At 45.0% G+C, this 17,562-nt stretch overlaps 1 protein-coding gene and 1 pseudogene across 3 annotated transcripts; both read left to right on the top strand.

Annotated features, from left to right (window-relative positions):
* Window positions 1-280: 280 nt before the first annotated feature.
* LOC131753137 (large ribosomal subunit protein uL11-like) lies at window positions 281-1,607 on the top strand (annotated as a pseudogene).
* Window positions 1,608-5,282: 3,675 nt separating this feature from the next.
* PPP1R14D (protein phosphatase 1 regulatory inhibitor subunit 14D) lies at window positions 5,283-16,972 on the top strand. Of its 3 annotated transcripts, XM_067028998.1 has the most exons (7): window positions 5,283-5,336; window positions 6,975-7,047; window positions 7,431-7,665; window positions 9,016-9,062; window positions 16,180-16,260; window positions 16,439-16,471; window positions 16,664-16,972. In XM_067028998.1, exons 2-7 carry the CDS (start codon window positions 6,980-6,982, stop codon window positions 16,797-16,799), a joined length of 600 nt encoding a protein of 199 aa, XP_066885099.1. In that variant the 5' UTR covers window positions 5,283-5,336; window positions 6,975-6,979; the 3' UTR covers window positions 16,800-16,972. The 3 variants fall into 3 exon arrangements, with proteins under 3 accessions (XP_066885099.1, XP_066885100.1, XP_058914077.1); XM_067028999.1 differs by lacking the exons at window positions 5,283-5,336; window positions 6,975-7,047 and having other exon boundaries at window positions 7,417-7,665; XM_059058094.2 differs by lacking the exons at window positions 5,283-5,336; window positions 6,975-7,047; window positions 9,016-9,062 and having other exon boundaries at window positions 7,417-7,665.
* The last annotated feature ends 590 nt before the right edge of the window (window positions 16,973-17,562 follow it).

The raw sequence follows: 17,562 nt of genomic DNA, 5'->3' as shown, positions 1-17,562 counted from the left end.
ATCCCACATACCGCAACTAAGCCCATGCACCACAACTAGAGAAGCCCATGTGCTGCAGTGAAGACCCAGAGCAGCAAATAAATAAATAAATAAATATTTAAAAAGTGAAATAGCTGCTTGGGAAATTTTTTTTTAAATGCTCACAATATTTCAGCGTGTTTGATAGCTTCTAAATGGTCACCAGTGGTCCACACCTGCTGGTATTCATGCTGTTGTGTGTGTAATCTCCTCCCCTTCAGCACGGTTGGACCTAGTGATTGGCTTCTGATGAATAGAATACAGCAAAAGCCATGGGATGTCACATCCTAGATTAGGTTGCAAAAAGACTGTGACTTGCTTTTGGCTTTTGGATCGGAGGAGGCCAAGGTGCAACTTTCTTTGGTCGTCCCAAATCCGACAACAGCTGCGTCCACCATCCTGCCTAAGTTCGACCCCAACGAGATCAAAGTCGTGTACCTGAGGTGCACCGGTGGGGCAGTCGGTGCCACGTCTGCCCTGGCCCCCAAGATTGGCCCCCTGGGTCTGTCTCCAAAAAAAGTTGGTGATGACATCGCCAAGGCAACTGGTGATTGGAAGGGTCTGAGGATTACAGTGAAGCTGACCATTCAGAACCAACAGGCCCAGACTGAGGTGATACCTTCTGCCTCTGCCCTGATCATCAAAGCCCTCAAGGAATCACCAAGAGAAAGGAAGAAGCAGAAAAACATTAAGTACAGTGGACTTTTGACTTTTGATGAGATTGTCAGCATTGCCCGGCAGATGCAGCATCAATCTTTAGCTAAAGAACTCTCTGGGAACATTGAAGAGATCCTGGGGGCCATCCAGTCTGTGGGCTGCAATGTTGATGGCTGCCACCCTCACGACATCATAGATGACATCCACAGTGGTGCAGTGGTATGCCCAGCTAGTTAAACACTGCGAAGAAAAATAATAAAGGGTTATTTGACAACCAAAATCTTGCCTATCCACCACCACCACCCCGCCCCACCCCTCAGTGCTCTGGCTCTTGTGGAAACCAGCTGCCATGTGGTGAGTAGCCCTCTAGAGAGCTCCACATGGCAGGGAACAGATGTCTGGCCAACAGCCCTGGCCTGCACCTGGCTTGCACCCTTCTGAGAATCCCTAAGCCAGAAAAGCCAGCTAAGCCACCAACTAAAACAGTGATATAATAAATGCCTACTGTTTTAAGCTGATAAATTTGGGGATAATTTGTTATGCAGCAATATAAAACTAACATACTAAAAAAATTAGGATATCAAACTATAAACAGTTTATTTGGTACAACCTTTCAGGGAGCTAATATGGCCATAACATCAAATTCCCCTACAAGTTCACACTTCCTTTGTCCTTGTAGTTCTGCCTCTAGAAAATCTGCTAAAGTGTGGGAGGGGGGAGTGAGGGTGGGAAGCATGCGATGCGAAAAAAAGGAATAGTTACAAGGACGTTCAGAGCAGCAATATTTGTAATGGCAAAAAAATTGGTAGCAATCTATATATCTAACAGCAGGGCATTGAGTACTAGATCATGGAATTGCCTCTAACAGAACCGGTTGGAAACTATTAGTGAGTCTTGAAAGCAAAGTGACTTGCCGTCAGCACTTGAAAAAATAAAGGTAAGTTTTGCTTCATAAGAAATTTTCATTTCGTGTTTGTATGTGTGTGTGTCACGAGGTTAAACGAATTTCTTACTCTGAGTCATGGTCCAAATTTTGAGAAAATCTGCAGTGTTGAAAAAAGATGTGTATAAAATTACTTAATGACACAAAGAGTATTCAAAATATAAGTTACAAAATAGCACACATGTTACAAAATGATCCAGTTTCGTGAAAATTGAAAATAAGTAACTATATAAAAAGTGGAAAATACACCAAACATATCGTTTATACTTCTTATATCTATATTTTAGAATTTTCTACAATGAACATGTCTTTTTAAAAACTTTTTTTATTGAAGTATTGATAGTTTTTTTTAAAAACATTTTATTTATTTATTTATTTGGTTGGTTGGGACGGGTCTTAGCTGTGGCAAGTGAGCTCCTTAGGTGTGGCTCGCCAGCTCCTTAGTTGTGGCATGCACCTGGCAGCTATTTCCCTGACCAGGGATTGAACCTGGGCCCCCTGCTTGGAGCCTTAACCAATGTGCCACCAGGGAAGTCCCGATAGGTTTGTTTTTCTTTTAATATTTATTTGGGGCTTCCCTGGTAGCGCAGTGGTTGAGAATCTGCCTGCCAATGCAGGGGACACGGGTTAGATCCCTGGTCGGGGATGATACCACATGCTGCGGAGCTACTAAACTTGTGCACCGCAACTACTGAGCCTGCGTGCCGCAACTACTGAAGCCTGCGCTCCTAGAGCCCGTGCTCTGCAACAAGAGAAGCCACCACAATGAGAAGCCCGCGCACCACAACAGAGTAGCTGCTGCTCACCGCAACTAGAGAAAGCCTGCGTGCAGCAACAAAGACCCAACTCAGCCAAAAATAAATAAAATAAATAAATTAAAATATATATTTATTTATTTATTTGGCTGCAGTAGGGTCTTCGTTGCGGTGTGTGGGTTCTTCGTTGTGGTGCACAGGCTTCTCTAGTTGTGGCGCATGGAGTGCACAGGCTTAGTTGACCCACAGCATGTGGGATCTTAGTTCCCCGATCAGGTATTGAACCTGCAGTGTCCCCTGCATTGGAAGGTGGATTCTTAACCACTGGACCACTAGGGAAGTCCCTAAAGTATAGTTGATAGTTGATTTACAATGTTGTGTTAATTTCTGCTGTACAGTAAAGTGACTCAGTTATACACATATATATATTCTTTTTTTAAAAAAAATAAATTTATTTATTTATTTATGGCTGTGTTGGGTCTTTGTTTCTGTGCACAGGCTTTCTCTAGTTGCGGCAAGCGGGGTCTACTCTTCATCACGGTGCATGGGCTTCTCATTGTCGTGGCTTCTCTTGTGGGGCACAGGCTCTAGACGCACAGGCTCAGTAGTTGTGGCTCACCAGCTTATGTGCTCCGTGGCATGTGGGATCTTCCCAGACCAGGGCTCGAACCCCTGTCCCCTGCATTGCCAGGCAGATTCTTAACCACTGCGCCACCAGGGAAGCCCATACATTCTTTTTTATATTCTTTTCCATTATGGTTTATCCCAGGATATTGAATATAGTTCCCTGTGCTATACAGTGGGATCTTGTTGTTTATCCATTCTATATGTAATAGCTTGCATCTACTAACCCCATACTCCCAGTCCATTCCTCTCCCACACCCACTTCCCCTTGGCAACCACAAGTCTGTTATATCTGTGAGTCTGTTTCTGTAAAACTTATTTCTTGAATAATAATGATAGTTTTTAAAGTTTTCTAAATAATTATGTATTATATATCATTTTCTCAACTATGTTAAATATATATGCATAGCCTGGTAGTGCGGTGGTTAAGAATCCGCCTACCAATGCAGGGGACATGGGTTCGAGCCCTGGTGCGGGAAGATCCCACATGCCACGGAGCAACTAAGCCAGTGAGCCACAACTACTGAAGCCCACATGCTGCAACTACTGAAGCCCGTGTTCCTAGAGCCTATGCTCTGCAACAAGAGACGCCCACAATGAGAAGCCTGTGCACCACAATGAATGCTCCTGCTCACCGCAACTAGAGAAAGCCCACGTGCAGCAACAAAGACCCAAAGCAGCCAAAAATAAATAAAATTTTTTAAAAAATCATTAAAAAAAAAAAAGAGAATAGAAAGAGACTTGCCAGAATGCTAGCAGTGGTGGTTTTGTGTGGTAGGATTATGGGAATTTTTAAATGTTTTAGAAAATTTAGAAATGTTTCTAAAATGAACATGCTTTTCTTTTATCATAAAAATGTTTAAGGACTTACCTGGTGGTCCAGTGGTTAAGACTTCTGCTGCAGGGGGCACGGGTTTGATACCTGGTGGGGGAAGAAAGATCTCACGTGCTGCGCGATGTGGCTGAAAAATTTAAAAATAAAAATAAAAACAAAAATCCTGTCTAGTTCTGATGGGGTCTGCCTGCTGCTTATTTTATCCCACCACTGGACCCAGGCCAGGCCAGGAGAGCAGGGCAGACACCCTTGCCTCTGCCCAGGCCTGCACCTTCTTTATTTCCCCACCCTGATATGACCCTGTGGTCCTGGTGGTTTTTCTTCACATCTTATCTTGAAACTTGAGTTCCCTTATCTTGGGCAAACTTACTGATGAATAGTGACACTTGCAGGTCAATGCTGAGATGGAAGAATGTAAATAAGGAGGCTTACACTATAAATAATGGGCATAACTCGTTTGTGTACCATCGAGCTTCACTGGTGCCATGTTGTGTGCTCATGCAGAATCTCACCAACCCCCAGTTTACAGATGAGTAAATATGCTCAGAGAGGCCCCATGCATGAACCTGTCTGTGTTCCTGTGTAGGCATTCATGAAGTTTGCATATTCGAATCCATCACCAAGTTCTGTTAAATATTACCCCCTAAATAGCTCTCCAATCTGTCCACTTCTCACTATCACCAATGCTACCTCCCCTAGTCAAGCTACAGCAATGGCCTCCCAACTGACCTCCAGGACTTCTGTGCCCTCTGATCCTCTCTGTATTCAATAGCTAAGGTGATATTTTGGAAATTTAAATCTGAACTCGTCAGTCTACCCAACCACCCTTGCTTAAGATTTTGCAGTTATTCCCAACGCTCTTAGGATAGAGACAAAACTCCTTAACATGGTTGACAGGGCCCTATGTAGATACCTCCACCCTGTCTGTCTCATGGTTCGCTTTTGCTTCCCTCATCTCTTTGTTCCATCTCCATTGACCTTCTCTAGTCCCTTGTACTCACCCTCTAACTCCTGTCACAGGGCCTTTGCATATGCTGTGCCTTCTGCCAATTCCACTCCTGTTGGGCCCTGTACCTAGTTAACTCCTACTCATCCTTCAGAACTCAGTCCAAATGTTACTACTTGCTAGGTCACACCCACACTGGACATTCCATATCTCCTCTTACCTTTTCTTCAGTTCATTAAATACAGTTGCAGTTTTACATCTATTTGATTAGTTGGTTAATGTTTGTTTTTTTTTACACTAGACTGTAAGTTCCATGAAAACAGAGACTGTATCTCTTTTGGATCACCAATCGCCAGTACTGAGTATAATAGTTGGCCTACAAGAAGAGCTCATAAAATCTTTGTTAAATGAATGAGTTAATGAATCAACAAAATCCATAGACTCTTCTAATCTGGTTCCTTTTCCTGAAAGGGCTCCCAAACGCTTCAGAAGACAGAAACAGAAGAGGGAGGGGACAGCCATAATAATGCCTATCACAGAATGTAACAGGTCATCAAGGTAAGAGCTGAGTCTACAGGCTGTAGTTTAGAGGCCTCCCTACCCCCTTCTCATTGCCACCTTCTTCCAAAGAGGACCAGGAAGGAAGCCACTGCAGAGAAATTCCAGAGCCAGCCTTTGACGGACAGAGCCTCACTAGGAAGGCAGGGAGGATGAGAAGGCAAAGAAAGGAAGGGAAGGGATGTCTATTGAGAAGGGACTCTGTTTTGGATATCAGGCTGAATGTTTACATACATCATCTCATTTAATCCTCTCCAAAACCCCATTTTGCAGATGAGAAAACAGACTCAGGTTGTGAAACTTGATTATTAAACCAATGCAGGGCAAAGCTGGGTTTGAACTGGGATCTGTCAGCCTTCCTCTGAAGCCTGGGCTTTTCCAGGCTACCATCCTGGCCTCCAGCCCTCAAACATCTCCCTCACCCTGTTAACTTAGGGCCTAAAATTTCATCATTAAAGACTCATCCATTGGCCTGTGTCTAAAACTCTCTTTTAGGAGTCAGTGTATGAAGTTGATACTTTGGAAACAGAAACTCAGAATCATAAAGGCAACCACTACAAGACCTAAAAAGAAATACATAAAAGGAAAAAAAAAAGAAATACATAAACAAAAATTAGAATGTGCAAAGGAAAGGGGAGCATGAGTGAGGGAGTTAAATCTCTCATGGTTCATACTGAGGAGAGAAGAGATACTGTCTAAAATGGACAAATTTATGATATTACACAAAGGGTTAATGGTGATCTCAGGAGAACTAAAAACAGAAGCTGTTGGTTGGGTTCCCTCTAGGGAGTGGAACTGGGGAGAAGGGAGACACTTTCATTTTTCATTTGTCCTTCTGAGCTGTTCATTAAAAAAAAAAATTATAGTAGTATTCTGTTGTGTAACTTTTCTAAAAAGTTTTGAAATTTTTGTTACAAAAGACTAAACAAACAAAAACACCCTTCCTTTATTTATTTATGTTTTAATTTATTGATTTTTGGCTGCGTTGGGTCTTTGTTGCTGTGTGCAGGCTTTCTCTAGTTGTGGCGAGTGGCAGCTACTCTTTGTTGCAGTGTGTGGACTTATTGCAGTGGCTTCTCTTGTTGTGGAGCACGGGCTCTAGGCAAGCAAGCTTCAATAGTTGTGACACACGGGTCAGTAGTTGTGGCATGCGGGCTTAGTTGCTCCACGGCATGTAGGATCTTCCCGGACCAGAGCTCAAACCCATGTCCCCTGCCTCGGCAGGCGGATTCTTAACCACTGTGCCACCAGGGAAGTCCAAAAACACCCTTCCTTTAGAATGCAAGTAGGCCTAGAAGTAATAGTCCTTGACACCTGGGTAAATGTTAGGTCTGCAGGGTTCCTCTGCGTCAGGAAGGACGTGAGTCAGGGGAGGGTCATGTGATGATAAACATGGCTTCCTAAGCAGTTGCCCCTGGGGAGTGGGCTTGGGAGACAAGCTCGCCTTTGCAAACACACAGGGCCAGGGTAGTGCCTCTTCCCTCACATCCGTAGGCAGCTCACACTCAGACACAAGAGGATACTGACCCCATTATGGCCAGAGATAACTACCCCTCTAATTATCCCTGAGGTGACTCTGCCATCAGCAGCACCACTCTGAGCAGAAGCCCTTGCCAGCCAGGGACCCCACTCCTGCAGGATCCATGGGACTGCAGCTTCTGGGGGCCCAGGTGGATCTAGACCAGGAAAGTGGGATGCTGAAGGCTCTCAGGTGAGTATGACTCAGGTCAGAGCCCCCCACCCCTCAGGACCCAAGGGCCTCTTCCTCCTCCAGAGGCATGGCATCCTCTTGACCTTTGCTTGGTATATCACTCGGTCCCAGCAGCTGCAGAAAGGGAGGCCAGGGCATGGCTCAGGAGTGCCACTCACCAGCAGCCAGGAGCCAAAAGACTGGCATTCCCAGCACTAGACAAAGGCCTGTTGATCTTTGACCCCCACCACTCCAGGAGCCTTGGCCCTCCCTCCTGCCCGCCTTCCTTTCTTCCCTGCTGGCCTCGCCCTCTGTTCTTTCTCCTCATTCCCTGGCTCTCTTGCTCTGACTGGAAGTTTTTCCCAGCTCCTTGACCAAACTAATCCTTCCATGCTGTCTTCAAGCCCTGCTTCCTGCACATCTCCCAACCTGGACAAGGAGAATCCAAGTAAGAAGGTCCAGTGGGCTTCTGGCAGGAGGAGGACGTCATCCACAGACTCAAAGTCCCAGTCCGACCCCTCCAAAGCGTCCAGGTCCCGGAAACTCAGCCGGCTGACGGTGAAGTATGACTGGGGGCAGCTCCAGAGCTGGCTGGAGATGGAGCAGTGGATGGACGCCCAGGTTCAGGATCTCTTCCAGGTGGGTAAGACACTGCAGGCTGGGGGACTGGGAGAGAGACTGCTCTGAGGGCTCAGGAGGAGCTGGAGGGCAGATGAGAGATGCTCCCATGGAGACAGTTTTTCCCCACAGGTGAAGCATGTGTTTGCAGTCCTGCAATCTGCCTCCCTCTGGTCTGGGCTCTGCCTCTCACTCTCTACATAATCTGGGGCAGGTCTTTTAACATCCCTGAGACTTAGTTTCCTAATCTATAAAATGGGGCTATCAATGCCTGTCATATCACTTTCATAGGACTTTTTGAGGCTCAGATGAGATAGTAGAGGGGTTATTTTTCTTTATTTTATGTCTTTATTTACTTTCAACCTCAACACACATATACGTCTAGAGCGACATTGTTCATTCCTGTAGCTGTCAGCCATGTGTAGCTATTTAACTTTAAACTGATGAAAATTAAATTAAAAGTTCAGTTCTTCAGTCACACTAGCCACATTTCAAGTGCCCCATACATCCAGGTGGCTAGTGGCTACCAAGTTGCCAGCACAGATACAGAACATTTCCATCTTCTCAGAACAGATAGTGCTGGACTAGAATGTCAAAGTGACCAATAGTGAACGCTAATACCAGCACCTGACCTAGGCTTGGCTTTTTGCAGTACGCGGGCCTCTCACTGTTGTGGCCTCTCCCATTGCGGAGCACAGGCTCCAGACGCGCAGGCTCAGCGGCCATGGCTCATGGGCCCAGCCACTCCGCGGCACGTGGCATCTTCCCAGACCAGGACATGAACCTATGTCCCCTGCATCGGCAGGCGGATTCTCAACCGCTGCGCCACCAGGGAAGCCTGAGAGCAGTCCTTTTTTTTTTTACCTAGATACCTCCTAATTGGGATCCTAGTGTAGTAACAAATGCTGCTCCAACAAGAATAACATTTTGAGCACTTAACTCTGCACTAGACACAGTGCCCAGCACCTGACTTGTGTTATTTCATGCAGCCCTCCCCACAAGTCCATTAGGTAGGTACGGTTTACCGTGGAGGAAATGGAGGCTTAGAAATGTTGAGTAACTAGCCCAAGGTCACACCACTAGGAAGCCCAGGGAACAGGAGCTGCAGCTGGGACTCTGCCTGTAGTGCCTGAGCGTTTATTCAAGCTGCTAGTGGTTCTCCACACCTGAAGTACTTCAGTAATAATCTGATGCCCCAGCTGCATTTCAACTGAATTTCAGTCTACTAGGGAGGGGCCCAGGCACTGGTCTTTTTCATAAGCTCCACTGCTGATTGTAGCGTGTGGCTGGCAAGAGCCACGCACCAAGCCAGAGACCAGAGTCCTCCTTGTCCACATGCCATGGTCCTTGTTTCTCTCCTTCCTTACTCAGGTCCTGTCTTTTCTTTTGGGGGCAGCAAGGGCTTGTGATTCTTCCAGGTAAGGGCTGTGTCAGTGGTCCTGTGGTTGGGGGAGGGGAAGAGTGATGCATGTGGCCCAGTCTGTCTTGTGAGTCTCACCGTGTCATGTGTTGGTTTGGTCCAGGTGTTGACGGTGTCCCTGGCAGCATCCTGGGCCACTCGCAGAGGGGAGAGAGATACCCTAGAACTGGGAGCAGGAGAGGCAAACTTTCTTGGCCTATGTGTACTCTCACCTTGCAGGACATCTCCACTGCCCTCATTCCTGCCAGTACCCTCCCTCTCTGGATCAGTTTCAATTTCAGACTGTTGTGCCCTTACATAAAAAGTCTCATATCTCATACACCTCAGGGCAGAGATCAAGGCAGGTGAAAAGCTGTAAAATAATGAGCTTATACCATTGGAAAACAGGACATGTGGGAGGACCACTCCCAGGCAATGATTGTAATAAAATACCTGGTCTACAGTTGTCATGGCAATTGTCCAAAGGTGCCAGGTGGCAGTTCCTCTTCTGACCCCTGCCCTTTTCAGCAGGAAGCAGGCAAGTGGCTGGGGAAGCCCCAGGTGGATGGTCATCTTGGGCAGAGATTGAGGCAACCCAGTCTCCAGGCTTACCCTGCCTCAGTTCTTCCTTCATAGATCCCCTCTCCACCCACTGGGACTCCCCACCACATGCCCACCTTGGGTAGCACCACTGGGAATGGTTCCAGGAGTGGGTTGCATCACTATTTGTTTAGTTTAGTTTAGTGGGACCCAATCTTCCTTTGTTGGAGGACTCCACCTCTTCTCACTGGGTGTGCAGCCTGCTTTAGGGTCTTGTGAAAAGCCAAGTCTGTGTTCAACAAAACAAACTGACTTGGGGGCCTGGAGCTCCTGTTGTCCAGAAATGGAGTATAGATTTGGCTTCTAAGCAGACATTTAAACACTCATGAGTTTCTCCTATTTTAAGGAGACTCTTGTTTAACAATATGCCGCCCTTTTGTTACCATCCCCTATTTCCTATCTCCTTTAAAAGGCTCCTTAAAGGATTTGTACCAACTCAGAGGCTTTACTTACTTTTTCCTTTCCTATCACCATTCAAACCACTGGATTCTGACTTCTGTTCCCACCACTCTATTGAGACCTCTTGGCAAAGTCACCAGTCACCATCTTGGGGCTAAATCTAGTGTACACATCAGCAGGGGACACGTTTGACCACCCTAGAGTTTTGAAACATTCCTTTCCTATAGCTTACATGATACCATGCATTTTGATGCATCCCTTTTGATGTGATGGCATTTTAAGAAACAATCTATTAAACTTACAACTTAAAAAATGTAGTTAGGAATTCCCTGGCGGTCCAGTGGTTAGGACTCGGAGCTTTCACTGCCATGGGCCCAGGGTCGATCCCTGGTCAGGGAACTAAGATCTCACAAGCAGTGAGGCCAAAGGAAAAAAAAACAGTATATATATATATATATATATATATATATATATATATATATGTGTGTGTGTGTGTGTGTGTATAAGTATATATATATATATACATATATATATATACTTATATATATATGGTCAATGAAACGTGAAACAAACATTTGTTAGCTCATCTCTGAACTTTACTCGATTGCTGTTTTCTATAGCAGAGAGATCAGGAGTAAGGGGACAGAGTATGGAGTGGAGCAAAAAACGGGGTCAAATCAGGCAGCATCTGTCAGGAAACCACCACATGTAATACAGAGTCACAAGATGACCACACTTGTTCACCTCAGTCAGAGTTGTTTGATATATCTGCTCATTTTCTGAGAATTCAAAAAATACTTGGGGGAAATAATATTTTGTATTATGATTTGAGCCCATATTCTCAATACCAGACTGCAGTGACAATCTGACTCTCAGTGATATACATACCCTATGTTCAATATACGTATAGTTAATGTCATAAATTATATAAAATGGTTTTGGGAGCAGGACTAATCCTTTTTTAGAGGTGGAGTTCTAATCATTAGAATGTATTTTTATTATTTGGCCCCAGCATCCACCTTCTGGGATTCCAATTACACGTATGTTAGACCACTTGATATGGTCCTACAGGTCACCAAAACTCTATGCTGTTCTTTTCTTTTCTACCAGTTTTTTTCTCTCTATGCTTCATTTTGTCTAGTTTCTTTTGCTATTTCTTCAAGTTTAAATGGTATTTTTTTCTGTAGTGTCAAATATGTTGTTAATTCCATTCAGTAAAATTTTTCTTTAAAATATTTTATTTTTCATCTCTAGATGCTTCACTTGGTTCTTTCTCATGTCTTCCATTTCTCTCTTTACTATATTCATGTTTTCCTCATTTGATAATTCCATCATCTCTGTCATATCTGATCTGCTTCTATTAATTGATTTTTTCTCCTGCTTATAGGTCACATGTCCTGCTTCTTGGCATGATTAGTGATTTTTAAAATAGATTTATTTTTAATTAATTAATTAATTAATTAATTGGCTGCATTGGGTCTTCCGTTGCTGTGCGCAGGCTTTCTCTAGTTGCAGCGAGTGGGGCCTACTCTTCGTTGCGGTGTGCAGTCTTCTCATTGTGGTGGCTTCTCTTGTTGTGGAGCACAGGCTCTAGGTGCGCAGTCTTCAGTAGTTGTGGCACACAGGCTTCAGTAGTTGTGGCTTGCAGGCTCTAGAGTGTGGGCACAATAGTTGTGATGCATGGGTGTAGTTGCTCCATGGCATGTGGGATCTTCCCGGACCAGGGATTGAACCCGTGTCCCCTGCATTGGCAGGAGGATTCTTAACGACTGCGCCACTAGGGAAGCCCTGTGACTAGTGATTTTTGATTGGATGCTGGACATTGTGAATTTTACGTTGTTGGATTTTTTTTCTTCCTTTAGAGTGTTTGTCCTAGGATGCAGTTTAGCTACTTGCGGTTCAGTTTGATCCTTCTGAAGCTTGTTTTTAAGTTCTGTTGGGGTGAGTATAGAGTAGCCTTTAATCTAGGAAATAATTTACCCCCCAAGTAAAGCAGGGCCCTCCTGAGGTCTCTCCTGAATTCCTGTATGATCGGTGATGACTGTCCACTCTGACTGAGTGGAAATTGATTTGTGTCAGTCCTCTGTGTGAGGTCTGGGAAGTGTTTATCTCTGTGCCCACAGTGCCTCATGGTACCTGGCTTTGTGAAGTTTTACACTGTGAATGTATATCTTGTGTTCAGCAAAGACTCAGGAGAACCCTTATGCAGATTTCTGGAGGTCTCTTTCTTCATAACTCCCTCCTCTGCAGAACTCTGGCAACTTCCAGCCACCTCAACCCCGAATTCCAGTATCTGTCATATCAATTTAGTATGACCACTGTGCTCTGCTTGGGATTTCCCTCTCTGCTCTGTGGTCTGGAAATTGCCTCCAGGAAGAAATCCAGGACAATTATAGAATTTATCTCTTTTATTTCCTTTCTTTCCCAGGTAGTGCTGAGTTACCTGTTGTGTAAAGTCTGAAAACACTTTTCATATATTTTTGTCCAGTTTTCTAGTTACTTATGTTGAGAGAATAAATCCAGTCCCTGTTACTCCATCATCAGAAGTATAAACATCTTGTTAGCTCCTGTTCAGCCTTCAGGTCTCAGATTAGAGGTCACCTCTTCCTGGAAGCCTTCCTAAACCCCAGGCTTGGTTAGGTTCCCCTTCCATGTGCTACCATAGTGTCTCATCAGAGTGCTTATTGCCCTGTATTATAACTGCCATTTGACTTGTTTGTATCCCTCAGGAGACTATAAGCTTTTCAAGGGCAAGATCATGTCTGTCTGTCTTTGCTGTTATGGCCCCATCACAATGCTTGGTGCATAGCGTGCTCTCAATAAATATGCATTTAATGAATGAATGCTAAATCAGATGAGCTAGAAACCAAGGAAGCAAAGGGGAAAGTCTAGAATTTAGGGTGAAAGAAGTAACTTAGAACCCTAGCACTGTTTATTTTTAAAATGGTATAGAAGGACCAAAACTGTTAACAGTGGTTACCCATTGGCAGTGGAAGGAATGATAGGGTGAGGCATCTTTTCTCTTTCTTTTCTTTTTTTTAAAAAATATTTTTTAATTAATTAATTAATTTATGGCTGCACTGGGTCTTTGTTGCTGTGCGTGGGCTTTCATCACGGTGGCTTCTTTCTTCGCGGAGCACAGGCTCCAGGTGCACGGGCCACAGTAGTTGTGGCTCGCGGGCTCTAGAGTGCAGGCTCAGTAGTTGTGGTGCACAGACTTAGCCACTCCACAGCATGTGGGATCTTCCCTGACCAGGGCTTGAACCTGTGTCCTCTGCATTGGCAGGTGGATTCTTAACCACTGAGCCACCAGGGAAGCCCTTTCTTTCTTTTCTAAATCAACTTTACTGAAGTCTAATGGCAGACAACAAAATTTGCCTGTTTTTGAAGTGTACATTTGAATGCACTTTGCCATATATAACCACTACCCCTTCAAGATATGGAACATTTCCACCATCCAAAATGTTCTTCAAATAGCACTTACTTGTTTTTGGTTTTTTTTTTAAACAGAGAGGGAATTTTTTTAAAAACAAGTTTATTTTATTATTTGTTATTTATTATTATTTTTTTATTTGGCCATACTGTGTGGCATGTGGGATCTTGGTTTACCAACCATGGATCAAACCTGTGCGCCCTGCAATGGAAGCATGGTGTCTTAACCACTGGACTGACAGGAAGTCCCAGCATTTACTTAAAAAAAAAAAAATTAATTAACTTATTTTGGCTGCTTTGGGTCTTTGTTGCTGCACATGGGCTTTCTCTAGTTGTGGTGAGCAGGGGCTACTCTTTGTTGTGGTGCATGGGCTTCTCACTGCGGTGGCTTCTCTTGTTGCGGAGCACAGGCTCCAGACGCGCAGGCCCAGCGGCCATGGCTCACGGGCCCAGCCACTCCATGGCATGTGGGATCTTCCCAGACCGGGGCACGAACCCGTGTCCCCTGCATCGGCAGGCGGACTCTCAACCACTGCGCCACCAGGGAAGCCCCTACATCTTAAATTTTTAAAAAGCATTTTTATTAAAGTGTAATTGACATTTTTTTCAGGTGTACAACATAATGATTTGATATTTGTGTATATTGCAAAATGATCACCATAATAAGCCTAGTTAACATCTGTCATCATACACAGTTCCAGAAATATTTTGTTTTCTTGTGAGGAGGACTTTTAGGATTTACTCTTTTAGCAACTTTCAAATATGTAGTACAATATTATTAATTCTAGTCATCATGCTGTACATTAGATCCCTAGGACTTATTATTTTATATCTGGACGTTTGTACCTTTTGATCGGCTTTATCCATTTTGCCTACCCCTACCCCTGCCTCTGGCAACCACCAATCTGTTCTCTGTATCTATGAGTTCATTTTTTGTTTTGTTTTTTTAATTCCACACATAAGTGAGATCATACAGTATTTGTTTTTCTTTGATTTATTTCACTCAGTGAAATACTCTCAAGGTCCATCCATGTTGTTGCACAGGGCAGGATTTCTTTTTTTTAATTGATGGCTGAATAGTATTCCAGTGTATATACGTACACCACATCTTCTTTATCCATTCACCCATCCATGGACACTTGGGTGGTTTCCCTATCTTGGCTATTGCAAATAATGCTGCAGTGAAAATGGGGGTGTATATCTCTCTCTCTTTTTTTTTAAATTAATTAATTTATTTTTGACTGCGTTGGGTCTTCGTTGCTGCACTCGGGCTTTCTCTTGTTGTGGCGAGCGGGGGCTACTCTTTGTTGCAGTGCACAGGCTTCTCATTGCAGTGACTTCTCTTGTTACAGAGCACGGGCTGTAGGCACGTGGGCTTCAGAAGTTGCAGCACGCAGGCTCAGTAGATGTGGCTCGCATGCTCCAGAGCACAGGCTCAGTAGCTATGGCGCACAGGCTTAGTTGCTGCGCGGCATGTGGGATCTTTCCAGACCAGGGCTCGAACCCATGTCCCCTGAATTGGCAGGCAGATTCTTAACCACTGCGCCACCAGGGAAGTCTGGGGGTGTAAATATCTTTTTGAATTAGTGTTTTCATTTTCTTTGGATAAATATCCAGAAGTGAAATTGCTGGGTTATATGGTAGTTCTATTTTTAATTTTTAAATTATTTTTAAAAATTAATTAATTAATTATTTTTTGGCTGCATTGGATCTTCGCTGCTGCGTGTGGGCTTTCTCTAGTTGCAGCGAGCGGGGACTACTCTTTCTTGCGGTGCACAGGCTTCTCACTCCGGTGGCTTCTCTTGTTCTGGAGCATGGGCTCTACATGTGTGGGCTTCAGTAGTTGTGGCGCATGGGCTTAGTTGCTCCGTGGCATGTGGGATCTTCCTGGACCAGGGCTCAAACCCATGTCCCCTGCGTTGGCAGGCGGATTCTTAACCACTGCACCACCAGGGACGACCCTTATTTTGGAACATTTTATAATCTATAACAGAAACCCTGTACCCGCTAGTGGTCACACCCCATTCCCTACCACCACCACTCCCAGCGTTAGGCAACCACTAATCCACTTTGTGTCCCTATAGATTTACCTCTTCTGGACATTTCATACAAATAGAATCATATAATATGAAGCCTTTTGTAACTGGCTTCTTTCACTAACATGTTTTCAAGGTTAATCCATGTTGTGGCATGAATCACTACTTTGTTCCTTCTTATTGCTGAAAAATATTGCATGGCTACATCATATTTTATTTATCCATTCACCAGTTGATGGACATTTGAATATGAATAATGCTGCTGTGAACATTCATATGGACATATGTGGAAGTATGTTTTCACTTCTCTTGAGAATAGACCTAGGAGTGGAATTGTTGGGTCAGATGATAACTCTATATTTAACATTTTAAGGAACTGCCAAATTATTTTCCAAAGCATCTGCACCATTTTGCATCCCTACTAACAATGTTTATAACTATTGAAATTAAACAGATACTCTTTTTAAAGAACCCTAGACTGTTTCAGGTAGAACATAGTAGTTATTCAGTAACTGTTGAATAAAAGGATGAATGGGGTGGTTTGAGTAAGGTGAGGAGAGGAACTAAACATGGGAAATAGGGTGGGAGATGGGTGAACCCCTGACAGTTAACTGTCACCCCAGCACCAGCTAGCCAGGCTCCTCTGAGCCCCGTGTGATTCCCAAACAGGATCAACCAACTCCTGAGCCTGAGATCGACCTGGAGGCTCTCATGGAACTATCCACAGAGGAACAGAAGACTCAGTTGGAGGTAGAATGGGGGGCCAGGCCCCAGGCCCAGGGGTTGGGGGATGGAGCTGGGCTTGGACCAAGGGGAGCCCAAGAACCCAGGTTCTGCAATTCAGAGGGGAGAATTCCTGGGAGACTGACTGGGGACTCGTGACAAAGTGCTGTGGCTCGGGGACCCACTCTCTGCTTTCTTCCATCAGGCTATTCTCCAAAACTGCCCCCGCCCCACAGAGGTAAGGGATGCTCTGTTAATCTGCGGGTAAGAGGAGGCCCAGTGGGACGGCAGTTAGCCAAGAGGAAAGCTTGGTCCTGGGTCCTTCTCCCCTTCCCTGACTCTGAAGCGATGGGGTCAGATGGAGACTAGGGAGAGCAGTGTGGTGGGTGGGTGTGACCCCATGCCTTGAACTCACCCGTTTCTTTCTCAGCCTTTTATCTCTGAGCTGCTCAGTCAACTCAAGAAACTTCAGAGACTCAGTCGGCCTCAGAAATAAGCCTTGTGAGACTACCTTCATCAGCTTCAGCACTGCCAGGTCTGCCCTGAACCCCTGGATCCTGGGCTGAGGGAAACAGCTCCTTGGGACACAGACAAGGAACATGGAGAGTGAGGAGGGACATTTGGACACCCCTGTGTATGTGCAGTCACAGCTAATTCCTGTCAGCTGGGCTTTCTGGGAGCCAGTCATGGCTATGGCCCAGTGCTTTCCTCGGCAGCCGAGTGAATAAAACCTTCAGGAGCCCCAGCTGAATGGGAGTGTGGAGCATATCTGTGCTGAGGGATGGAGGAGGGAGGGACTGAAGTTATAAGGCCAGCATCCTGAGTCACTAGGCTGTATCCACATACCTCACTCATCTGTCCCTCCATCCATCCATCCACCCACCCAGGGCTTGAGAATTCAAAGATAAAGGTCACAGTTCTGTGTCAGAGAAATCACCATCAAGCAAGGCCTGGAGGCCAAGCAGAAGGCACCTGGCTGAGACACAACATCCTGACATCACCAATAGGAACCCAAGTGACAAAGACCCATAGGAGAGGTAACAGAAAAAAAACTAGCTGGGTTTGGGGGCCTCAGGGAAAGCTAAACCCTCTTCCCTCACTAAATGATTCAGGAGACCTCAGGCTGAGGACTCTTTCTTGAACCAGCTCCAAGCCAGAGGCTGAAAGAGAAAAAGCAGGGGCTAAGCAGAGGTGTGTAAAGGGTATAGGCTCAGAGGCCAGGGATCAGGTCAGAAGGAAGTTGGTGGGAACAGACACTGGGTCTGAATAGCACGTAGGTTGGGACAGGAGCCCTGGAGGTGGCATCCTTTGGGAGTAAGGCAGGAAGCA

The sequence above is a fragment of the Kogia breviceps genome, chromosome 3 (assembly GCF_026419965.1).
Source record: "Kogia breviceps isolate mKogBre1 chromosome 3, mKogBre1 haplotype 1, whole genome shotgun sequence".
NCBI classification, from domain to species: domain Eukaryota; kingdom Metazoa; phylum Chordata; class Mammalia; order Artiodactyla; family Physeteridae; genus Kogia; species Kogia breviceps.
This window is presented reverse-complemented; position numbering and strand designations above follow the sequence as displayed.

Bases quoted from the DNA above. Each gene is read 5' to 3' on its own strand.
- PPP1R14D (XM_067028998.1), top strand. From the start codon at position 6,980: ATGGGACTGCAGCTTCTGGGGGCCCAGGTGGATCTAGACCAGGAAAGT. The intron at 7,666-9,015 runs GTGGGTAAGACA...TTCCTTACTCAG, and splicing joins AGGTTCAGGATCTCTTCCAG to GTCCTGTCTTTTCTTTTGGG. The intron at 16,261-16,438 runs GTAGAATGGGGG...TTCTTCCATCAG, and splicing joins AACAGAAGACTCAGTTGGAG to GCTATTCTCCAAAACTGCCC.